Source organism: Aristolochia californica, unplaced genomic scaffold, assembly GCF_029961685.1.
Source record: "Aristolochia californica isolate CCGP_79_NKW_82.1479 unplaced genomic scaffold, dmAriCali1.0.hap1 SCAF_3, whole genome shotgun sequence".
NCBI lineage: Eukaryota > Viridiplantae > Streptophyta > Magnoliopsida > Piperales > Aristolochiaceae > Aristolochia > Aristolochia californica.
The window spans coordinates 15,796,884-15,821,667 of NW_027181992.1; the positions used below are offsets into that span (position 1 = coordinate 15,796,884).

At 38.9% G+C, this 24,784-nt stretch overlaps 1 protein-coding gene and 1 pseudogene across 1 annotated transcript in view; both read left to right on the plus strand.

Moving 5' to 3' along the window:
* The window catches only part of LOC137959397 (uncharacterized), a 375-nt gene extending 1 nt beyond the window's left edge, over window positions 1-374 (plus strand). The window contains exon 1 of the mRNA XM_068806790.1: window positions 1-374. This exon is cut by the window's left edge and continues 1 nt beyond it. Within this exon, the coding sequence (XP_068662891.1) occupies window positions 1-374 (374 nt within the window).
* A 4,478-nt stretch (window positions 375-4,852) lies between these two features.
* Window positions 4,853-6,022, plus strand: LOC137959398 (pyrophosphate-energized vacuolar membrane proton pump 1-like; annotated as a pseudogene).
* The last annotated feature ends 18,762 nt before the right edge of the window (window positions 6,023-24,784 follow it).

The following is a 24,784-nucleotide window of genomic DNA, read 5'->3' on the forward strand; positions in this document are numbered from 1 at the left end:
TGGCTAAGCTGAAATTTCAAATCGAGAAATCAAGAACATCCTTGAGAAGTCGGTCAATACCATGGGCGAAGAAGCTTGATGATGCTTTGTGGGTATATCATACAGCTTTTAAAACACCTATAGGGATGTCTCCTTACCGATTAGCGTTTGGAAAAATGTGTCATCTCCCTGTTGAGTTGGAGCATAAAGCTTATTGGATTGTAAAGAAGTTTAATTTTGATTTGAAGGCAGCAGGGGAGAATCAACTTCTTCAATTGGATGAGATGGATGAGTTCCGGAATGATGCTTATGAAAATGCAAAAATTTACAAAGAACGAACAAAGAAATGGCATGACAAACAGATTCTTCGCCATGAGTTTGCTCTGGGACAATAGGTTTTACTTTTCAATTCATGACTCAAACTCTTTCTGAGCAAATTAAAATCAAGATGGATAGGTCCTTATACAGTTGAAAAATTTTCCGCTTTTGGAGCAATAGACTTGAAGGACAAGATAGGAAATATATTTGGAGTTAACGGCCAGAGATTGAAGCACTATTATGGAGAACATGTGGAGAGGAACTATGCACTTGTTCCTCTTAGAGACCCTAATTGATGAAGATTGAAAAGTCTGGCCGTAGACTTTAAAACAAGCTTATGGGAGGCAACCCATAGAAGTTTATTTTATTCCTCTATTTTTATTTATTTTTATTTTATTTTTTGAATAATTTGGATTTTGATGCAGGTTTATTTAGCATGAATAAAGAGCTGAAAATTACAAACTACGATTGAATCACCATTAAACCAGGGAAGTTCCTTTCATTTCTTCAATCTTTCTCACTTTTGAATTAGAATGAGGACATTGTTTAGTTTAAGTTTGGGGGTCTAAACTCCTATAGTTATTTTTTCTTCTTGATTCTCTTACCAAGCATGTATGAGTATGATTGAACTCTCTAGGACTCTGAAATTTGTGATTGAGGACAGGACTAAGAAAATTTTAAAAAAATTTCTTTTATGTCAAGCTGAATTTTTTGTGTACTTTGATTTAAATCTTTGTCCTTGAACATAATTGAGCACATAGTCATTTTTTTATTTATTCCATTTTGCTTATGAAAAAAATGAGTTGTATTAACTTGGCCAAACAGGTTCAATCTTGCTTTGCTATAGAATCTGTTGATGGATCCTTGAGGCGAAATCCTAGTTGATACCAAATATTAGAGAAATGATCTAGGCCTTTCTTGGGCAAAATATGAAAACTTTCTCAGCCATCCTGATTATCATGCTATCATTGCATGGTGTATTTCCAAGTCAACCCCCTTGAACCTTATGTTACACATGCCTTTATTTGTTCTTTTAACTACATAAACCATTCCCGTTCTAAGCCTTAAAAAACATGAAATTACCTTTTATAGACTGAGAAAATAATTTGGTGGAAATTTAAATTTAAAGAGAAAGTCAGTTCACATAAAATTATCCACATTATGTTTGCTCTTTTTTTTTTTATCAAAGTGTGAAAAGAAAAGAAAAGAAAGTGAACTGTAACAAAAAAAGAAAGAAGAGAAAAATCAATAAGTGGAGTGTGGATCACTTCATATTTTGCTAAAGGTGTACTTGGTGCTACTTCATTGATTACAACAACAATATTGTCATCAGTATGAGCATATTTTCGAAAAAGAATTATGGTTTGAGTCCTGTGAAATTCTCTTTTATTGTTCTTTCCATCAAATATTTTCCCAGTTTGCTTTGATTTTCCATATCCATTTCTTTCTTAGCCCTCACCCTGTGGCCTGTCATTATAACATGATGAAAGACCTTTTGATATCTGATTTTGGTGCTTGACTACATTAGTGGAGAGGATTTATGAAAATTGGACTTATGGGGTTAATTTTTGAGAGAATTCCTCTGGTTTCAGTTGATCTACTTGTATTTGAATTTGTAGGTGGTTTGGAGTTAAATTGACTATATCACACACACACACACACACACACACACACACACACACACACACACATACAAACACACACACACACACACTCAAGGTCTTAGCATTAGATTGAAGTAAACGTTGAACTCTTGCTTGACAAATTGCTAAATTTTTTATTGATTTTCCTATTGTCTTTGATGTTAAAAGAGTAAGATACTGTTATGCACACAATAACATTATTATTTTAATTTTTTTATTTAAGTTATTTATTTATTTCAGTATTTTTGGAATATTTTATTTATAGGGGTATTTTTGTAATATTTTATCTTAAACCCTAAAAGGGTGAACCCTATTTAAGGGGTAAGAGTAATGAGAAAAGACAAGCATTGATTTTAGGTTAATTTTAGGGTAAACAGGCTTGGAGCTCTCCTTGAGGAGTTCTAGGGTTTTCAAGCTTCCCTTTGGCTTGATCTTCGTCTTCCTCTCCATGTCTCCCTACAATTCCACATGGTATCGCTACAATAACCCGTGGCAGATCCAAGATTGTAACAACTGGTATCAGAGTAGGAACACAATGGGCTATTCATTTTCCCCTAAAGAATGGATTGTTCTGGATGAGGTATACGAATCAATGGAAAAAATATACGATTCCATGGAAAAAATATGCAAAGGATTGGGAGAAGTGAAAGAATCATTGCAGGAGGGAATGCGTAGAACATCTATTGAAATTTCTGCGCTGAAGAGGGATATCGATGCCACAGAAAAGAAGAAGGTCATATGACCTCAAATCTTCAAGCATGAAATACACACTGAGACAGTCGATTGAGACGCTGTCTCGGATGGGAAAATAGGTCACCTACAAGACGTTGTTTTACCAGCCGAAATCTCAGCTGAAGTCCCTGTAGAAGAGGCAAACACTGTTTTAGACGAGAAGAAAGGCCATGCCTCAGAAACTTTCAAAATTTCCGCGCAGGGAGATCCAAAGCCGCACAGTGGGGACCAAGATTTGGGGCATTCGGCAGGGTTTTCTACCAAAACGTAGTCGATAGTAGACGATAGTGGTACGGCCCCAAATCCGACTATGGGGGCCTGAAAATCTCCAAGAAGGACCCTTGAAATCCAAAATTGGAGGGGTATGCGGCCACAATCTCGTCGGTAAAGGCTGCTTTGGGTTTGACCTCACAAAATCCATTATCACGGCCAACAGAAGATCTTCCAGGACACATTCTGATTTGACTCTGTCTCAATGAATTAGTTCGACCATCCCTCCTTTGTCTCAAAAAATCCCCATGCGGTAGAGCCCCAAAGGGCTGCCCTTCGCCATCGGACACGGAGGAGGCTCTGTCCGTGCCGTTGGAAAAAAATCTGGTGGGGTATGAATTCCAGCCACCACTTCCCACTCGCAATCCACCTCTCGGCAGAATAGAGGGAACCCAATTTCCAAATTGGGTGGGGTAAGTTTTGACAACTTCATTTTTGCATTCAATTTTGCGGTAAGATGAAAAAATTCGTGCAGTTGTGTGATGAAGTCTCTGCAATGCAAGCAAAATTTTTTTGGGGATTCCAGGAAGGAAAATAAAAATTGAATGGAGGTTGTTTTATTTTTCTGTGGCCGTGAGCCTCAACATGTCACATAAATTTTTTTGGGGGGGACTTTGTTTTTCTGTTGATGAGCACAGTACCTGTGCCTATGTGAGTTGTCAAATTGAAGTTACCCAGACTCAAGGAATTGAAATAGAGAAAAATTATGGTGGAGACAACCTAGAGAATTTGACAAAGGATGAAGGTCAAAAAGAGGTGTTTCCTGATGCAGCACATTCTGAGATTCTAAATGAAACTAGTACCCAGAATGGGTCTTTTTCAACTCAAGCTATAGAGTCAAAGAATGAAACAGAGATTCAAGAAGATTCAAAATCTAGGGATAAACAAGCCTCATTTGGTTACAGTTGGAAGCTCTACAATGTTACTACAGAAACTGATTACATCCCTTGTTTGGACAATGAGGAAGCCATCCTTAATTTGCGGAGTACCAAGCATTATGAGCATAGGGAGAGACACTGCCTTGAGGATGGACCTACTTGTCTTGTCCCTCTTCCTGAAGGATACAAGCGGCCCATCTCTTGGCTTGACAACAGGATCAAGATTTGGTACCACAATGTTCCACATACCAAGCTTGCAGTGGTAAAAGGACATCGGATTTGGGTGAAAGTTACTGGCGAGTACCTTACGTTCCTTGGTGATGGAACACAGTTTAAGCATGGTGCTCTAAATTATGTTGATTTCGTTCAAGAGACACTTCTTGACATTGCATGGGGGAAACGAAATCGTGTTGTATTGGACGTGGGCCGTGGGGTTGGCAGATTTGGAGATTATCTCTTTGATAGATATGTTATTACTATGTCCTTTGCTCCCAAGGATGAACAAGAAGCTCAAGTTGAATTTTCACTTGAAAGAGGCATTTCAGCTTTATTTGCTGCTCGGGCACTGTTAGTGGATAAGTTTCATTTCAGTGGGAGTGCTGCATATGGGAAGGGAGCCATCGTGGTTCGAAATGGAGATACAAATTTTTTGGGTGTAGTGAAGATGCTTGCTTGGTTGTATAATTATGTTATTAGTTTTGTTTGCACAAAAGGTTGTCATTATGCACTACAAGTGAGAACACAAAAATTGGAATCCTCTTTTACCTCTCATTTTCCATTTCTGTCCATGAGTCAGTTGCCGGCTGGAAATTCTATTGGAATTTCTGGAGTGAGTTGGAGGGAGTTGAATGCCATTGATAGTGGGATCAACGACGTTGTTCCTTTTCTATTTGAGAAAGGGCTTAATTATCACAGAGGGAGTGTGTTAACAGACATTCTTTTGGGTTTTCTAGAATTGGTCTCAGAGGCTATAACTGATGAGAAGCTGATTGAAGTGTTTTCTGAGTGGGTATAATTACTTCATCCAAGATTATGCAGGCTCCAAGTAGCATATTGGTGGAGAAAATATCATCGGCTGAGTGGAGGGAACTAATTGTAGGAGAGAGGCTCCCACGATTCACAAAAGGAGCAATCAGATTAGTTAAGGGCTCACTGGATTTTGTTGGTATCAATCAGTGTACTTCAACTTCTATTTATGAATCTGGATCGACATATCAGGCAGTAAGAGATTGCAATGCTGGTTTTGCTTATGAACATGATGGAGTGCCAATTGGTCCTAGAGCAAATTCAGTGTGGCTCTACATCGTCCCATGGGGAATGTATAAAACAATCAAGTACGTAAAGGAGCATTTCAATAACCTAACAATCTTCTTATCTAAACACGGTATTGAACCCTCTTTGAAGAAGCAACTCATCATTTCCACTGCTCTCATGTCTGGTGGTATTGCTATTGTTAGTTGGATTGGCTTACCATGGTCCTTTACAATCTATAATTTTGGAGCCCAGAAGGTTGTGAAGAACTGGGAGTTGTTCTTCTGTGTTGCTGTTGGTCTGTGTGCTGGACTTGTCATTGGGCTTGTAACTTAATACTACACCAGTAATGCTTAGAACCCTGTGCAAGATGTTGTTGATTCCTGCAGGACAGGAGCTGTCACAAATGTGATCTTTGGGCTGGCTTTGGGATATAAGTCTGTCATTATTCCCATTTTTGCAATTGCAGTCAGCATTTTTGTCAGTTTTAGTCTTGCTGCTATGTATGGTTTTGCAGTGGCTGCGCTTGGGATGTTGAGCACCATCACCACTGGGTTGGCAATTGATGCATATGGACCCATGAGTGACAATGCTGGAGGTATTTTTGAGATGGCGGGCATGAGCCACAGGATAAGTGAGAGAACTGACGCCCTTGTTGCTACTGAAAACACTACTACTGCTATTGGAAAGGGCTTTGCGATTGGTTCAGCTGCCCTGGTGTCTTTAGCTCTTTTTGGTGCTTTTGTGAGTTGGGCTGCAATTTCAACAGTAGATGTTTTGACACCTAAAGTCTTCATTGGGTTGATTGTGGGTGCAATGCTTCCATATTGGTTTTCAGCCATGACCATGAAGAGAGTGGGTAGTGCTGCTGAATCTTCTCAATCCCAAGGAGCTGGTCTTGATGTTGTGACTGCCATGCGGGTAGAGTGTAGGCAGTTGCCATGCGGGTAGAGTGCAGGCAGTTGCCATCCGGGACTGAGGGCAGGCATAGATGCTGCTTGGGCCGATGTAGTGAGATTCGGCACCCATTCCTACATTCGACTATAAAAAAAAATCTAGAGGGAATGCTCCAGTTTTGGGCATCTGGAGCCATGACCATGAAGAGTGTGGTTAGTGCTGCTGAGTCTTCTCAATCTCAGGGGGCTGGTCTTGATGTTGTGGCTGCCATGCGGGCAAAGTGTAGGCAGTGCCATCTGGGATTGACGGCAGGCAGAGATGCTACATGGGGCGATGTAGCGAGATTTGGCACCCATTCCTACATTCGACTATAAAAAAAATGTTTCTAGTGTGAATGCTCCAGTTTTGGGCGTTTGGAAGGCAAACATAGCTATCACGGATGCTAATTGGGACCAGGTGGAGACGTCGGCATACATGCCCTACTTCCGAGCTTGAGGACAAGCTCGTTCTTCTAGGGGGGTGTAATGTTATGCACACAATAACATTACTATTTTAATTCTTTTTCTTTAATTTACTTTATTTATTTCAGTTTTAGGCCATGGGTATTTTTGGAATATTTTATTTATAGGGGTATTTTTGTAATATTTTATCTTAAACCCTAACAAGGTGAACCCTATTTAAGGGGTAAGAGTAATGAGAAAAGACAAGCATTGATTTTAGGTTAATTTTAGGGTAAACAGGCTTGGAGCTCTCATTGACGAGTTCTAGGGTTTTTCAAGTTGTCCTTTGGCTTGATCTTCGTCTTCCTCTCTATGTCTCCCTACAATTCCATATGGTATCCCTGTAATAACCCGTGGCAGATTCAGGACCGTAGCAATGAATCCTTGTGTCAGATCTGGGACTATAACAGATACTAGTAATGAAATCTAAATTCAGATCATGGCTTGGCGAGTGATGATATGTCTCTATGGGGTCTAGTTGATATTGTCTATAGTGGTATTTTATTTTATTTTCTTTTTGTTCGAGAACAAACAAAGTTTTAAGTGTGGGGGTGTTTGATGATTTCCATAATTTAGTATATTTTATCACTTCTTAACTTTAAACTTTAGTCTAATTTTATTTATTTTTATCGGTTTTAGGCTTCACTACTGCCATTTAATTTTATTTCAGATTTGAAGAAAAGAAAGATTCAAAGTTCACTCGTGCTATTTATGAGATAAAGATCAAGTTGATTTTTTCAAAGATGAAGTGGGACTTGGAGAGATTCACGTTGGCAGTTTTGGATTTATGAGGGTTTTGTGCCAACAACTTGGACTGATTGGGATTTGACAAGCATGAGAAAAAAAAGAGTTTATTCTAGGAGCTTTGGAAGGACACTGCTATAGAGAGAGAAGGACAACGACAAGATTTTTTCAGATTTCTTTTTCTTCTATTCTCTTCATAAAAAAAGATGGTGAAGTCGTTTATGTTGAAATTCGTTTTTAGCATGAAATAAATTTTCTTTATTCTAGGAAAATGATGTAACCTAGTTTTGAATTATGCTTTCTTTTCTATTCTAATTTGAAGTAATTCTCTTCTATGTTTGTCTGATTTATTCTGGGCTTATTCCTTGTAATTGACTGGCCATTAATTAGATGATTTTGATCTAACTATTTGTTATCAAAAGAGGGAATTATAGGATAGATCTTGGATATTTTGGCATAGGTAAATATAGAGATCGAAAGACTTGTATGAACCTATGTAGTATTAAAGTCGTTGATCTTAATGCTTTCTTATTTTATTAATTTGAATACTCTTGTGTAAAATGATGAATATGAATATTTCCAATTGACTATCGAAAGAGGCTTTTGGATGAGTTGGAGATTAACTAACAAACAAAGAAAATTAAATTCAATTAGTTATATGAGTAAAACATAGTGAGAAATTAGGTGAAATCGATTTCCTAGAACTTTTATTTCTCATTAATTTGATCTTTGAACAACAAATTTCTTTTCCATTGAGTATTTTTGTTGAATTGATTTTATTTTAAATTGCAATTATAAAGATCTTAGTGACTTCTCTAAATAAAGTCGAGATTAATATAATTTTTTATTTGTCAAAAGTAAGTTACCAATCCCTGATGATACTGTGTACTTGTGGTTTTGCAACAATCAGTATGCGAGAATAAAAAAGGATGGTAGGAGAAAAGAAACCGATAAAAAAGGTTATGTTGGAAATGCAACGAAGGAAAAATAACCACCTCAATAAAAAGAAGGAGAATATAACGATAGAAAAATAACTTCAAACTTTTTACAAAGATAATTTCATGAGGGTGAGCAAAAAATTTCGGAGTTAAATATTTTTAAATAAATAAAGAAAAAATTTCTTGATGAAATACTTTTCCAACAAATGACAATTTTATAATAAATATTTAATTTTATATTTCTATAAAAGATAAAAAAATATTGTAGATGATTTTCTTTTGAAAATTATTTTTCATAAAAATAAAAAATAATTATTAGAAAAATTTTAAAAATATTCTAAATTTTTTATATTTATTTTTTGAGTATTTAAAATTTATTTTTTAATTTTTTAATAAAAATGAAAATATTTGTTGAGGAAAAATTTTCCAAGAAATATTTTAAGTAAATAAAAATATCTTTTTGGTTAAACATTTAGTTTTAATTATCTATTATCAATGGGTTATTATTAGCTATTGTAGCAAAAAAATCATAGAGAATAATTTTAGTGGCAGAAATGGTATCTTTTTTTGGTAATTTATTTCATTGATGATTTTTTTTTTTTGTAGTAGATATGCTAAATCATTTAGTATTATTAATCAACTCACTCAACGCACTCTAGTTCCAATATAACTTCCCTATAGTTCAACCTCCTTTTTATTTCCTCCATTATAGTTTTTACTCGTCAACACGACAACATCTACACCTTCCCTACCTTCCAAAGGTTGCGAGAAAAGAATTGCCCCAGGGCTTTCTTTGTGATAGAGAAAGAATGGATTAGTTGATCATCTATAAATGGTGAACTCCTTATTTCCATAATTGAAAAGAAAGCCTAAAAAACTAGAGGTAAAAGAAACAAAAGTATGTGAAAGAATTTAGAACAATTGGAACAAAAATAGCTCTAGTACCATAACAAGAGTTGTAGCAGAAAAGGAAATAAATCAACCAAGAATGATTCTTTCATTTATCATTATTTAATGATACAGAATGTTGTTTATATACAATTAAAAAATAAGGGATAGCTCTAAAAACTAATTTGGTTATTTATAGCTTAGCCTATTCGATGCAAAGTTCTATGCACTCCAAACCTAATGCTATCAAAACAGCTTGACGAGATAAACTTCTCTAACAAACTTCTATCAAATACTATCCTACCCTTCTACAGTTTATGTACAATATTTAATATATTAAAAATTCAATAATCTCCCTCAAGATAGAGTGTGAATATCAAGAACACCAATCATGGACAACAAGCTTGAATAAGGGGCTAGACCAATAGGTTTTGTAAAAGATATATGCCAGTTGGTTTGTGGGTTGAACGTGAAAAGTCTTGATGATCCCTCAATGGACTTTATCACGTATGAAATGGCAAACCACCTCTATTTGATTAGTTCTTTCATGAAAAAATGGGTTTGGTCGTGTTACAATGTGGGGCCCACCATGGTGCTCGAGCTGGTGGGACCCACAATGAGGACGTCGGTCATCAAGAAGAATCCTAGAGGGCTTGGGACACCAAGAAGAGTCATCTCCCAAAGCAAACTCGAGTAAAGGAATCAAGAAGCACAAGATGAGTTGATTTAAAAGACTTGAAGATCAAGTGGGGCCCACAAGATCTCACGAGCTGGCACAATTATCAAGGTGCACTGGAGAATCATGAGGGGCCTACTAGGATAAGGCCATGACCTGGCTTATCCCTTATATTCACATGGATAATAAATAACTCCTAGTTCTACTCCAATTAGTCTTCTAGGAGTTCTAGTTTGAATAGACTTACTAATATTGAGACTTACTTATATTAAAGAGTTAGAGTTAGAATGTAATTAGGATTGAATGACAACTTGTATGAGGACTCTACCTCCTCCCCTCCTATAAATAGAGAGGTTGTAATTCGGAATTAAACAAACAACACATTCAATCCCGAGTTTGGTTCTCTCTCTCCCTCTCCTTTCTTGGAGCAACTCATCCTTTACCCTTTAAGTTTTTCTGCTCTACCCGAGAGCTCTTCTCCACTTTTATCTCTTTTTATTTCTTCTTTATTTTTCTCATGATTATGAAAAAGGGGTTCTAAATTCAACATGGCATCACAGCAACATATTTAGGATCCCTCCACAAAAGATTGCTCTAGAAATGTGATGATCAACACCACTCAAAGAAGGCTCTTGTGAATGAAGACTCACAGAGTTTTTCATATTTAAAATTATATATTAGCAGAAATATATTTGAGTCTACTTTCCAAAGAAGAATTATTTGTTCCAAGAAGATTTATCTACAGAGAGATATCGATATTTGAATGAGAGAAGGTCAGATTGCAAAAAGGTTCGATCAACAGCAGCAATCTTCAGATTCCGAGGTATTTTTTGCTATCAAGAACTAGAATTTATATGAAGAAATATATATCAAAAGAAATATCTGTAAGTATATTTATGACCTATTCAACCAATTCTCGACATGATTTTTTTATAAGGAGATATTGGTCTTGGAAGAGTCCATGGTCGTTTTGGAAAAACAGGAGAAACAAAACTTAATTGGGTCAGATGACAGAGACCAAAACCTATCAGATTATTTATATTCTGATAATTATATTTTATGAAGATATGTTATACTTGGATGAAATTTATTTAAGTCTACTTTAAAATTGAAAAAAATTCATGTCAATCTGATCTATATTGAAAGATATATTCAAATTGGAAGAATTAAAGGTCATGTTGGTATTCCAATGTATTGAAAAATCTGAATTTATGCCAATTGTTTTGCGTCTCCACAGAAATTTTTTCGTGGGATAAGATTTCCATGATATTGAAGATTGCTATTGAGCCTCTTATGAGTGGTTTTCTGGAAAAAAAAATATAATTAGCATTGATGCTATATTTACATATACCAAGTTGATTGAAGAAGTGCTACTTGGTGAAATTATTTGAAGTTTTTTTGAAAATGAAGAGCCTATCATGGCTGATGAGAATATGAGAAAAAGAATAGGTTATAGTGCTGGCCAAATGGATGATATTAAATGTACTCATTGTAAAATTTGGGGCCACACTATAGATCGGTGCCGTTATAGGCCATTCACTTACTGTGGTAGATATGGCCACAATAAAGAAATATGCTACAAAGCGAACGACAAGTCAGAATTGATTAGCCATCAGAAGTAATGCACAAGAAAACAATCCCCCAGCTACACAAAAAAGTATTACTGATGAAGAGTATGAATTATTTCAGAAGATAAAAACCATGCTAGGGTCTTCTCCTAGACTCTCTGCTACTACTGCTTCAGATATCTACCTCTTCTTCATCCTGGATAATTGATTCAGGAGCCTCCAAGCATCTTACAGGTAACTAAACTTTATTACATTCTTTTTCTCCGAGTCTTTCACATAAGTTTGTTACCATAGCTGACGGTTCTCAAACCAAAGTCCAAGGAAAAGGTTCAACTTCTGTCACCCATCACTTCTGCTCAATGATATTCTTTTTGTTCCTTCCTTTCCTTTAAACTTGCTCTCTGTGAGTCAGCTTAAAAAATATTTTAATTGCTCGATTACCTTCACACCTACATCATGTGTTTTTCACGATCTTATAATGAATCAGGTGATTGGTGGAGGCCATGAACAAGGGGGCCTCTACTACTTGAATGTGCCAAAGGTCAATATGGTGTCTACTACTGAGAATGAGACACGATTATGGCACAATCGGTTGGGACATCCTTCCATACAATCTATTCATCATATGTTTCCATCTCTTAAGATAAGGTCAGAATTCAGTTGTGAGGTATGTCAGTTAAGTAAACATCAAAGGAGTACATACTCTCCTCGTCCAAAAGTCAAAAGTAACATTCCTTTTTCATTGATTCATACTGATGTTTGGGGGCCTTTGAATGTCTCTAATATTTCTCAAGCCAAATATTTTATCACTTTTATTGATGATTTCACTCGCACAACTTGGTTGTTTATTTTCAAAGAGTGTTCTGAGATACCATCTATTTTTAAATCTTTTTATGCGATGGTACTCACACAATTTGGTCAGAAGATAAAAATCCTCCGATCTGATAATGCCAAAGAGTATATTTCATGTGCCTACACTCCTCAACAAAACGGTGTAGCCAAACCAGAAAAATCATCATATTTTTGAGGTAGCTCGAGGTCTTTTATATGCCATGAAAGTTCCATATTTTTATTGGCCCCATGCTGTCCTTATAGTATGTTTTCTTATAAATCGTCTACCGTCTACTATTCTAGGGAATAAATTCCCCTACTCTAAACTTTTACCACATGATGATCCATTTGCATTACCATTGAAAGTCTTCAGTTGTCAATGTTTTGTTCATAATACTTTACCTAGACACAACAAACTTGACCCTAATTAGAAAACATGCGATCCAATTAACTCTAACTACTAAACAACTCAAAACAAGCTCTAAAGGTTAATCAAGCAACAACCTTAAGAATTAGAGAGATCAATGAAACTAAACAACACAAGCACAAGGGGCTGCATTTAATTTAGTCAACGTTCTTCTTAAGATCAAATAATTCCTGACGTAGAAAATCATCAAATCTCAATTGTTTCACAACTTAGAGGGATCAAACAATTACGGATTTGACATCTAACCGAGTAGTAGATTGCAACGAGTAATAAACTAGTAGGCCTCCTAGTGATTAAATGAGACAATCATGAAAAAAATTACAGAAGAACATCTGATACTCAAAACATAAATTGAACAATGAACGCAAATCAGATCTCACAGTTTTATTGATTCTGATAGCTTCAGTTTCCTTTGACCAAGTCTGAAAGTTTAGCCACACAGGGCCATGAAGAAATAGAAGGAAAAACTAGAGAAAAGAGGAGGAAAAGTTGGAGAAGGGAAAAAGAGGGGGGCTTGGCCGAACTCTCCTTGTGCCTCCTTCTCTTCTTAGTCCCTTAATTTTTAGGTTTTCACTTTTTATCCCCCCCCCCCTTTTTCCCATTCCAGGACGTTACAGTGCACATGACGCAACTTCAAGCCCGATTTCGACCTTGATGCAGCCAGTATCTCTCAAAATTCAAAACATAAAAGTTGTATAAAGTTTTTTTTTAGCATTTCATATCATCTGAATCATCTCAATCAGAGCTCGGATAAGAGAGTTATGCTCATATTATGAAGTAATGTCGAAACTGTCCAGAATCTCCCAATTAACTTTGTTTTGCACGTAACACCTCCATTTGCATCCTAAGTCAAAATATAAGAATAATGAGTATATTTAGGCACCAAATAGTTATAAAAGCCTAAAATATGACATTTTGCATTCTCATCAAATTCCCCCACACTTAGATTTTGCTCGTCCTTAGGCAAAACTCAAATTCACTTTCCCAAAAACCATCAAGGTTGTAACACCATTAACAAAGAACAACCAAGCTCTTCAAAACTCATAACATGTCATGAACAAACATTCTTAAACAGCTTACAATTACTTAGTAAGCATTTTTATTCAAAGATGGAGTAAACTAAATAAGTAGACCCTCACAGAAATAAACACTCGACTCTCATGTGTTTGAAGTGAATGTGTTTTGCTCAAATTCATTCCAATGAAAATAATCTACCATAGGCTTGCATATCTTCTAATTTACTACGACTAAGGAGAGATAGGTAAACAGTTCCAACAGTGAATACTCAAGTGCAAATTGATATACGCCTGTATCAATGATCAGTTGGGAAATTCCGATGGTGGATGTGCTTCTTATGATCCTTATTTCATTCTTGAAAATTTTGAAAAAAAAATTCCCGATTTGTTTTTCATGTTTTATTAGCGTTACCTTGATTGTTTATTACCATATCTCGATCTTCTAATCAAGGTGATTTGTAGTGCGATCCATAAATAGAGAGAACTTTGCACAGGTTAAGGAGAGAAACTTAGAGGTATTCTAAAGAGAACGATCTAGCTCTTGATTCCCCATTTGATAGAGAATCTGATTTAGAGGAGGAAGAGGTCATGGCTGGAAATCAAACTTTGAAAGAGCTTGCATCCCCTGATTTGAATCAACAACCCTTATGCATAACGTTCCCTACTTTAGATGCTACTATTACATTTGAATTAAAATTTGGATTAATACATCTCTTGTTCACTTTTCATGGTCTTTCAGGTGAAGATCCTCACAAGCATCTAAAAGAGTTTCATGTGGTATGCACGAGTATGAAACCCACGGGGGTAGCTGAAGAGCAAATTAAATTATCGCACACACTTACAGGTGTTTTTTCTCTAACCTCTCTCAGCAGCAACTAATGATGCTCCTCGGGATGATGATTGATAAAACCTTAATAGCAGTGCCCCAAATACAAAAAGAAAATTAGGGCAACCACAATACAAGAGTGAAATTTCCAAACTACCCTTAATGAAATAGCAATTAATATATTGTGGACCTGGTGGGGGTCAGCGTACCGACTGAGCGTATTGACTCAATGTAGGGCATTGATTAGGCTCCACAACTTAACAATCTCCCACTTGGAGACTAATCGATCATCAATATCTTCTCTTTAGCGGGAAAAACTTCTCAATCCTCAGAGAGAAGTCCAACTGAATTTGCACACAATTTCAGTTTCTCAATCATAACAATCTTTGTCGACATATCAGCTAGATTATGACTTCCTTGAATCTTCTTAAGTGCTAATAATCCATCCTCCTGAGCCGATCTGATGAAGTGATAACGCACCTATATGTGCTTTGTTCTGGCATGATAAATGAGATTCTTTGCTAAATGAATAGCACTCTAACTGTCACAATACAACACATTGTTCCCATGCTTTAGACCTAATTCTACCAAGAAAGACTTCAACCATACTATCTCTTTGCTGGCTTCGGTCATAACAACATATTCTGCTTCAGTAGTGGAAAGAGAAACTGTCTACAACTTAGAGACCCAACTAATTGTTGTACCATCCAATGTGTATACATATCTAGTGGTACTCTTTCTATCATGAATGTGTCTAGCCATGTCAGCATCTACATTACCCTGTAATCCCAAGTTTGACTTTCTAAAACATAAAGCTGAGTCTGCAGTGCCTCTCAAATATATAAGAATCCATTTCACTACTTCCCAATGTTGTTTACCTGGATTAGTCATATATCTAATCACAACTCCCACTGTATGAGCTATATATGGTCTAGTGCACACCATGGCATACATGAGAGTGCCAATAGCAGAAGCATAAGGCACATTGGCCATGTGGGCTCGCTCCTGCTCTGTAGAAGGTGACTGCTCCTTAGATAGCCTAACGTGATTAGCCAAATGAGTACTCACTAGTTTTGCATCATTCATGTTGAATCTACTCAACACCTTCTTCACATATTCTTCTTGTGATAGTTTCAAGACATCAAAGTCCCTAGTAATCTTCCTCCAAAGGATTTAGTTTGCAACACCCATATCCTTCATTGCAAACTTCTTGGACAACTCACTTTTCAACTTATCTATTTCCTGTTTGCAAGCAATTGCTATCAACATTTCATCAACATATAGCAATAGGATGATGTAGGACTCATCAAGATTCTTCACATAACAACAATGATCCGCCTGGAACCTCAAGAAACCATCACTGTTCATTAAAGTGTCAAACTTCTTATACCATTGTCTTGGAGCTATTTTAAGACCATACAAGCTCTTTTGAATTTTGCACACCATTTTCTCCTTTACCTGTGCTTTGAAACCCTGTTGCTGCATCATGTAAATTTCTTCCTCCAAATCACCATGAGGAAAGACTGTCTTTACATCCAAATACTCTAAGTGCAAGTCTTCATTTGTCACTAGTCCAAGCACTATTTTAATAGTAGTCAATTTCACTATTGGAGAGAAAATCTTAGTGTAGTCAATGCCTTCTTTGTGTCGAAAGCCTAGTACCACCAGTCTTGCCTTGTTACCATCATGTTCGTCTTGTATTCAGTATACCCATTTATTTTGCAAGGCCTTCTTCCCTTTAGGTAGCTTAATCAAATGCCATGTCTGATTGGACAATAGTGAATCCATCTCATCCTTCATGGCCTACTCCCACTTGGTTGATTCATCAACTTGCACGACTTCCTCATAACTCTCTGGTTTACCTTTATCTGTCAACAAAATTGATGAATTTATGGAAAAGAGAAACACTTCATTGGCTTATGTAATCAGAGTACATGAACCTCTATTTATAATAGAGAAGGGTAGTAGAGTCCAATTACAATTAAACTACCTTTGTCCCAATTACACCTAAACTCTAACACTTAAAAATAAGTCCTAGCATAATTAAATAACCCAATATAAATATAAGACTAACAAGACTAAAACACCTCTAGACTGAAACTCTTCCATGAGATCTGGTTCCATAATAATTGTGGCTCTGTTAGACTTCATATTGTGTAAAACTTCTTACGCCACCTCATGTGATCATGATGGGTCCCATATCTTATGGGATTGGGCCCATCTTCCAACATTCTTATGTATGTGGGCCTTTGTTGTGGACTCAATAGCTAACCAAGTCATACAACGGAGGCGCACTGAGTTACAGAGTTAATAGTTTTCTTTCCACATTGTTTTAAATTCGTTTTTCATTCATTATTTAAGTTAAATTGCCATAGGGGCAGAATTATAATATTTAACCCTAAAACTAGGGGGGACGTCAAGCCTACTTAGGGGGCAAAAGAACGAGAAAAAGGGAAGTCTTGAATTAGGTAAACAGGGTTTGGAGTTCTCCTAGACAAGCTTTTGGGTTTGGAGGTCTCCTTGATGAGCTCTCGGTCCAGGTTCCCTTAGAATCTGAATATCTTTCCATCATCCCTTGATTGCTATTCCATTGATCCATATCGAAGAAGAGAAGGGAGTTTGCTGTCCCTTTTCTGAGTTCAAACAGAGGCTTAAGCCTTCTTTTCACCAACAGCAGCAAGAGAGGGTCTCTAACCTCCTTTCCGAGCAAGAAAAGAGGATTATCAATCCTCTTATCACGAGCAGCAGTGGTGCCATTAATTGAAGCATCAATACCAGCAGGAAGAAGGTAAGGAAGCCCTAAGACGTGATCCAAAAGTTATAAAAAATTGAGGCTTTCTAGCCCTATCACAAGCAACAACCAAGAGGGATCCAAACCCTCTTTTCTGTGATCAAAAGAGGGGTCTTTCTCCTTCTGTCCGAGTAGAAACAGTAAGGGCTCTCTGCCCTTACCATGCAACAGTAGATTAGCTTCATAAGAGAGCTTTTCCCCTTCCTATCCGAGATCAGTACCAAGAAAGGATTTTTCTTCTTCCTTACCGAGTTCAGCAACTCACTTATAGTGCTGGATTCACAACTCCCATGCTGCGTTACTCAATCCATGACTAGGTACCATAACAACTTGGTATCAGAGTAGGGTAACATAGGGGATACATCCAACAAGGAAGAATTTGAAATCAGGATGAAAAAGTTGGAAGATAGACATGAAGAAACACAAGCAAGTCTCCAATGTATAACTAGCATGTTTTCTGGTCTCATGGCAGAGAGACACTCTATTCCAGACCTAAGGGAGGAGCAATTGGATGGGCGTACTGCTGTCCAGGCATCGCAGAGAGGAGGTACAATACCAAGGTACACAAAATTAGATTTTCCAACCTTTATTGGGGTCATTTGACCCCTTAAATTGGTTGCATAGATGCGAGAATTTTCTTTTAAATCAAAGGACTGCTGAGTTGGATAAGGTGGTACTTGCCTCCTTCCATATGTTAGAGGAGGCAAAACTATGGTTTCACCAGGTGGAACTAGAAAGATTGGTGCTGGATTGGGAAGAATTTAAAGAATTATGTACAATTAGATTTGGCCCTCCCACCCACAGCAGCCCCTTGGGAGAATTGGTACTATTGAGACAAACCGGGTCTGTTGAACTGTATCAAAAACAGTTCCAAGAAAAATTGGCCCACGCTGGCTGGTTGGTACGAGTCGACCAGCATGTCCACTTATTTATAGCAGGCCTCAATGAATCTCTGAGGTTAGAGTGAAACTTCATTTCCATTTAGATTTGGCTCGGGCAATGGAACAACGACAACGGTTTCAGCATTATAGGCCTGCTTGGCAAGGGGAACAAAACACTTCCTCCACTTGGCAAGGGCTCTGTAATACTTCTCCTCAGGTGCCACATCCAGCATTACCTCCCCCCAGAAACAATCCGATTACTACTCTGGCAGCCGACATGTGCTCTAGTAATCCTCCACCTCAGTATATAAAAAAAATAACAAGTACAGAGATGGCGGAATGGAGGTCTAAGAATTTGTGCTACAACTGTGATGAACTGTACAGGGCAGGTCACTAATGTAAAAGGTTGTTTCAGAGGATACAGAAGATACTGATGATATTATTGAGGAGGAACCACCAAAGATTTCTTTGCATGCTATTACTGGGCAGAAATTTGCCAAAACTATGGAAGTCAGAGCTCAAGTTCTCTACCAGGAACTTGTAAGACTAGTGGATTTGGGAAGTACACACAATTTTTTTAGCTTAACAGTTGCTCAACATCTTCAGTTACAGATCTTCCACATCCTACAACCACGGTTTCAGTGGCCAATGGGGAGAAAGTCCCTAGCTACGGGATCAACAAAGCAGTAAAATTTTCCATTGGTACTACTTTATTTCATGCAGAATTTTTTGTCATACCTCTGGCCAGCTTTGATATGGTGTTAGGCATTAAATGGTTGCAAACATTGGGACCCACTCTATGGGACTTCTCTGCTTTAACTATGAGCTTTGTATTGCATGGTAGCCAAGTGCTATTACAGGGCAGTCAGATGGACACACCCAACCACCTTCATACCATGTACACACATGATCAACCGGACAACACTATTGAAAATCTTATCGATGAGTTCTCTGACCTCTTCCATGAGCCTTTTAGATTGCCTCCCTCGAGGCACTGTGATCATAGGATATGTTGAAAACTAGGTTCTGATGTGGTGGTAGTTCGACCGTACCGGTATCCACACCTATAGAAAGATGAAATTGAGAAATAGGGCCTTATTCGCAGCAGCCGGTCCCCGTTGTCTTCACCCATATTGCTCGTGAAGAAACATGATGGCACATGGCAATTTTTTATTGATTATCGGGAGTTAAATGCTCATACAGTGAAGGATAAGTTTCCTATTCCGATAGTGGAGGAGCTCCTGGATGAATTACATGGGTTGTGGGTCTTTACTAAATTGGACTTACACTCTGGATATCATCAGCTTCATATGCACCCCTCCGACATTGATAAGACAACCTTCCGCACACATCACAACCATTTTGAATTTTTGGTCATGTCGTTCGGCTTATCAAATGCACCCTCCATTTTTCAAGCACTGATGAATGAGGTATTTGGCAACTATCTTCGGAAATTTGTACTTGTTTTTTTTATGATATACTCATATATAGCAAGTCCGGAGAAGAACATTTAGAGCATTTACGGATTGTTTTTGAATTATTACGAGCACATCAGCTCTATTTGAAGAAATCGAAATGCTCTTTTGCGGCTTCACATGTCGCTTATCTCGGCCATATTATATCACATGAGGGGGTCACTGTTGATCCCGAGAAGATTCAGGTAATTCATGATTGGCCACAGCCTCAGTCTTGCTCAGCTTTGCGAGGATTTTTGGGTCTAACTGGATACTACCGCAAATTCATTCAGAATTACGGTCCCTTGGCAGCACCTTTGATCAGCTTCCTCAAGAAGAATTCCTTTCATTGGAATGAGGAGGCCACACAGTCCTTTGAGGTCCTCAAAATAGCTCTCGCCTCCACCCATGTCTTACAACTTCCCAATTTTGAAGACTTATTTGTTGTTGAATGCGACGATTCTGGTGGGGGCATTGGGGCCGTCTTGTAATAGCAGTCACATCCCATTGCATATTTCAGTCGACAGTTGGCAGTTCGCCATCACAAATTGGTAGTGTATGAACAAAATTGATAGGGTTGGCCAAGGTGGTCCAACATTGGTGCCTTTACTTATGGGGCCGTGCATTTCTCATCCATACTAGTCACTATAGCCTTAAATTCTTACTTGAACAACGTCTCACGACTTTGCCACAACAGCATTGGATCCGTAAGTTGATGGGATTTGAATTTTCGGTGGAGTACCATTCTGGGAGATTAAACAAGGCAGCAGATGCCTTGTCATGGTGTTTTGAACATCAACAAATCATATATGCGATCAGCCAGCCTCGTTTCCTCATCTTAGACTTGGTGAGAGAAGCCCATGCCACTCTTCCGGTACTACAAGACCTACACAGAAAAGTTATAGAGAGGACAATGGAGTCTAAGTGGTCCATCCAGGATTCAATTTTTTGCTACAAACAGCAGATTTATCTTCTCCACACTTCCGAGTTGATCTAGCCATCCTCTCTGCATTCCATGACAACACACATGAAGGTATTCATAAAAATTTACAACGTATTCGAGCAGATTTTTATTGGATGCCATGAAGACCTCCATTGTGACAAATGTCTCAGCATGTCAGGTATGTTGTTGTGGACTCAATATCACACCGAGTCACACAACGAAGGAGGCAACAACAACTCACTCAATAGGATTTATTTCTTATATTCCTTTGAGTAGGATTTATTTCTTATATTGTTTTAAGTAGAAGTTATTTCTAATTACTTTTATATGTAGGGGCATTATGGGGAATTATTGTAACCCTAACCCTAAAACTCCATGACTTGATCTATTTAAAGGAAAGGATGAATGAAGTATGTAAGCTTTGAGATTTTAGAATAACCTAGTGTAAACAGGCTGAGATCACCTCTTGATCTCGAGTTTAGGGTTTACTCCAAAATCCAACCTATCCTTCACCCTCCATTGCCATCCATCATCATCCCTAGTTGGAAGAGGAGCTTCCTGCCCCTTTTCCGAGCCCAAAGAGAGGGTCTTCCCTCCTCCTCAGTGTCAACAATCGGCAAGGGTTCTAACCCACTTGACAAGTAGAAAAAGGAATGATTTTCTGGTTCTTCCAGAAGATCTGGTGCATCCCTTCCTAGCTTGGAAGCATCACTGAAACCTAGCATCAACGTCTACCAAAGTGAGACAAGGCCTACACATAAGCTAGGACTTCAATCCTAGCACGAGCAACAACCAAATCAGGGTTGAAACCCTGATTTACGTGAGCAAGAAAAGGTACTTCTTCCATTATCTCTCCACGTGAATTATTTCCATTCTAGCTATAACTTTAGCACTAGGGTGGGTTCATAAAAATGGAGACTGATCACGGGTGGAAGATTAGTCAAAGAAGGGATCTTTAACCCTCACCGAGTCCAACAACTCAGTATTAGTGCTGGATTCACAAATCCCATGCCGTGTTACTCAATCCATGACCCGGGACCATAACAACGTGGTATCAGACCAGGGTAACATGGGGGATACCCTTAGCAATGAAGAAATCCAAATCAGGATACAAAAGATAGAAGATAGCCTTGAAACAGCACAACCAGTGTTGGGGAAGGTTTGTGGTTTGGAAGAAGAGATGAGCTGAGTCATCAGCATGCTAACGGAGTTGAGGGCAGAGAGACATCAGAGTCCAAAGGTGAGAAAGGTTGCTCAACCATATCACGGAAGAGGGGAGCAGTGGCCTGGGCGCACTACTGTCCAAGGACCCAAGCATGGAGGCACAGTTCCAAGGTACACCAAGTTAGAGTTTCCCTCTTTCAATGGTTCAGTTAATCCCTTAATTTGGTTGCATAGATGTGAAAATTTTTTTTTGAACCAAGGGATTACTGAATGGGATAAGGTGCAACTAGCCTCTTTCCATATGATAGATGAAGCCATGTTATCGGTTACTCATGTAGAGAAAGAGAGACCAGGGATGACTTGGGGAGAATTTTAAAATCTATGCACAGTTAGATTTGGCCCTTCTGCCAACAGCAACCCCCTGGGGGAGTTAGTCCTATTGCAACAAACTGGTTCGGTGGAACAATATCAAAAATTGTTCTAGGAAAAGTTGGCTCGTGTTGGTGAGAGGGTATTGGTTGACCAACAGGTCTCCCTATTCACAGCGGGTCTCAATAAGTATTTACGGCTAGAGGTAGAACTCCTTATGCCTATGGATTTAGCTCATGCAATGAATATGGCCCGACCAATGGAACAACAACAACAGTTGCAGCAACGTAAGCCGGGTTGGTTGGGTGAGAGGAACACTTCCTCCATGTGGCAAGGGCGTCACTATACTTCATCTTAGGGTGCATCTCCAGCAGCCCCATCCTCTAGACACAATCCAATTACGACTCGGGTAGCTGATCCCCACCCTGGTAATCCCTACCGAACTTTATAAAAAAATTAACGAGTGCAGAGATGGCAGAAAGGCGGTCCAAAAATTTATGTTATAACTACGATGAGAAGTATCGGGTAGGGCACCAATGTAAATGATTATTTTGGCCCTAGGTGGAGGATTTAGAGGATCCAGAGGAGCCAGAGGATATTATCAAGGATGAACCACCGGAGATATCCTTGCATGCTATTACTGGGAAGAAATTGTCTAATACAATGCAAGTCCGAGCTCATGTCATCGACTGAGAATTGGTGGGACTAGTCAACTCAGGGAGTACACACAATTTTTTGAGTTTGACAGCCGCACGACATCTCCTGCTCCAGATACACACTCATCCGACAGCCACCGTGTCAGTTGCCAATGGCGAGAAGGTCCCTAGCAATGGGATTAGTAAGGCGGTAACTTTTTCCATTGGCTCTACTTCGTTTAATGCTGAATGTTTTGTTATTCTCCTGGTGGGATTTGATATGGTATTATGCATTAAATTGTTACAAACATTGGGGCCCATTCTGTGGGACTTTTCAGCTTTAACCATGAGCTTTGATTTGGCCGGGAGTCGGGTGCTCTTACAAGGCTGTCAGGTGGACAGGGCCCACCGCATGCACACTTTGCAGACACAGGAGTAGCCTGACAGTACTAATGATGGTCTGGTTGAGGAGTTCTCTGACCTCTTCCAAGAGCCTTCGGGTTTGCCTCCCCTGAGGCACTGTGACAACAGGATCTATCTGAAACCAGGATTTGAGGTAGTGGTCGTGCGACCGTACCATTACCCACACCTTCAGAAGGACGAGATAAAGCGTAAGTGCCAGGAGATGTTGAAACAGGGTCTTATTCATCCCAATCGCTCCCCGTTCTCTTCACCCATCTTAATTTTGAAGAACCATGATGGGACATGGAGGTTCTGCGTGGATTATCGGGATTTGAACATGCAGACAGTGAAAAACAAGTTTTCAATTCTGGTAGTGGATGAGCTCCTGAATGAGTTACATGGGTCTTGGTTATTCACTAAACTCGACCTCCATTCAGGATACCTTCAGGTCCGGATGCACCCCTCTGATATCGAGAAAACGACATTCCACACGCTCCATGGCCACTTTGAGTTTGTCGTCATGCCGTTCGGGTTATCCAATGCACCCTCCACTTTTCAAACTTTGATGAACGAGTCATTTAGCCCCTATCTTCGAAAATTTGTTCTTGTGTTTTTTTATGATATTTATATATATAGCAAGTCGGTTGAGGAGCATTTTGCACACTTGAGGATTGTTTTCGACTTGTTACGAGCACATTTGCTCTATTTGAAACATTCCAAGTGTTCTTTTGCGGCTTCACATGTGGGGTATCTGGGACACATTATCTCACATGAGGGGGTTACGGTGGATCCCAAGAAGATTCAAGTTATTCACGAGTGGCCGAAGCCACCGTCTTGTTCTGCATTACGGGGTTTTTTGGGTCTTGCAGGCTACTATGGCAAATTTATTCAAAACTATGGGCCGGTGGCAGCACCATTGACCAGTCTGCTCAAGAAAAAATCCTTTATTTGGAATGAGGAGGCCATCAAGTGGTTTTTGGCACTCAAAGCTGCCCTCGCATCCACAGAATTCGAGTTGATTTTTACTGGCAAGCCATGAAACCCTCTATTGCGACTTATGTGGGCGACTATCAGGTCTACCAGTGCAACAAAGCTGAGCACTTGAGTCCAGCCTGTCTTCTCTAGCCTCTGGCCCTTCTTACGCAGGTTTGGGCTGACATTTCGAAGGATTTTGTGGCAGGTCGACCACTGTCCTCTGGCAAATCCGTACTTTTCATGGTGGTTGATAGATTCTGCAAGTACAGACATTTTATACTGTTGGCTCATCCTTATACAACAACAAGGGTTGCTCAGACTTTCCTGGAGCAGATCGTCCACTTAAGTGGCATTCCAGAATCCATTGTGAGTGACAGAGATGCAGTTTTCACGAGCACCTTTTGGCGGGAATTTTTTTGCTTGAGCGGGACTAAATTGAAGTTCTCCTCCGCCTTTCATCCACAGATAGACGAACAGACAAAGGTGGTGAACCACACCATCGAGATGTACCTACTGTGCTTGGTGGGGGATCGTCCGCGGCAATGGGTTCAATGGTTTCCATGGGCCGAATACTGTTACAACACTTCGTTCCACTCTGCCTTGAAATCCACTCCTTTCTGGGTTATATGTGGTCGGGATCCACCTCACTTTCTCTCATACAACCCAGGGTCCACCTGTGTGGACGCGATTGATCATGCACTCATGGACCGGGATCTGCTGTTACAGAATATCACAGAACGGCTATGACACGCCCAAGCTCGAATGAAGGATGTCTACGACAAAGGCCA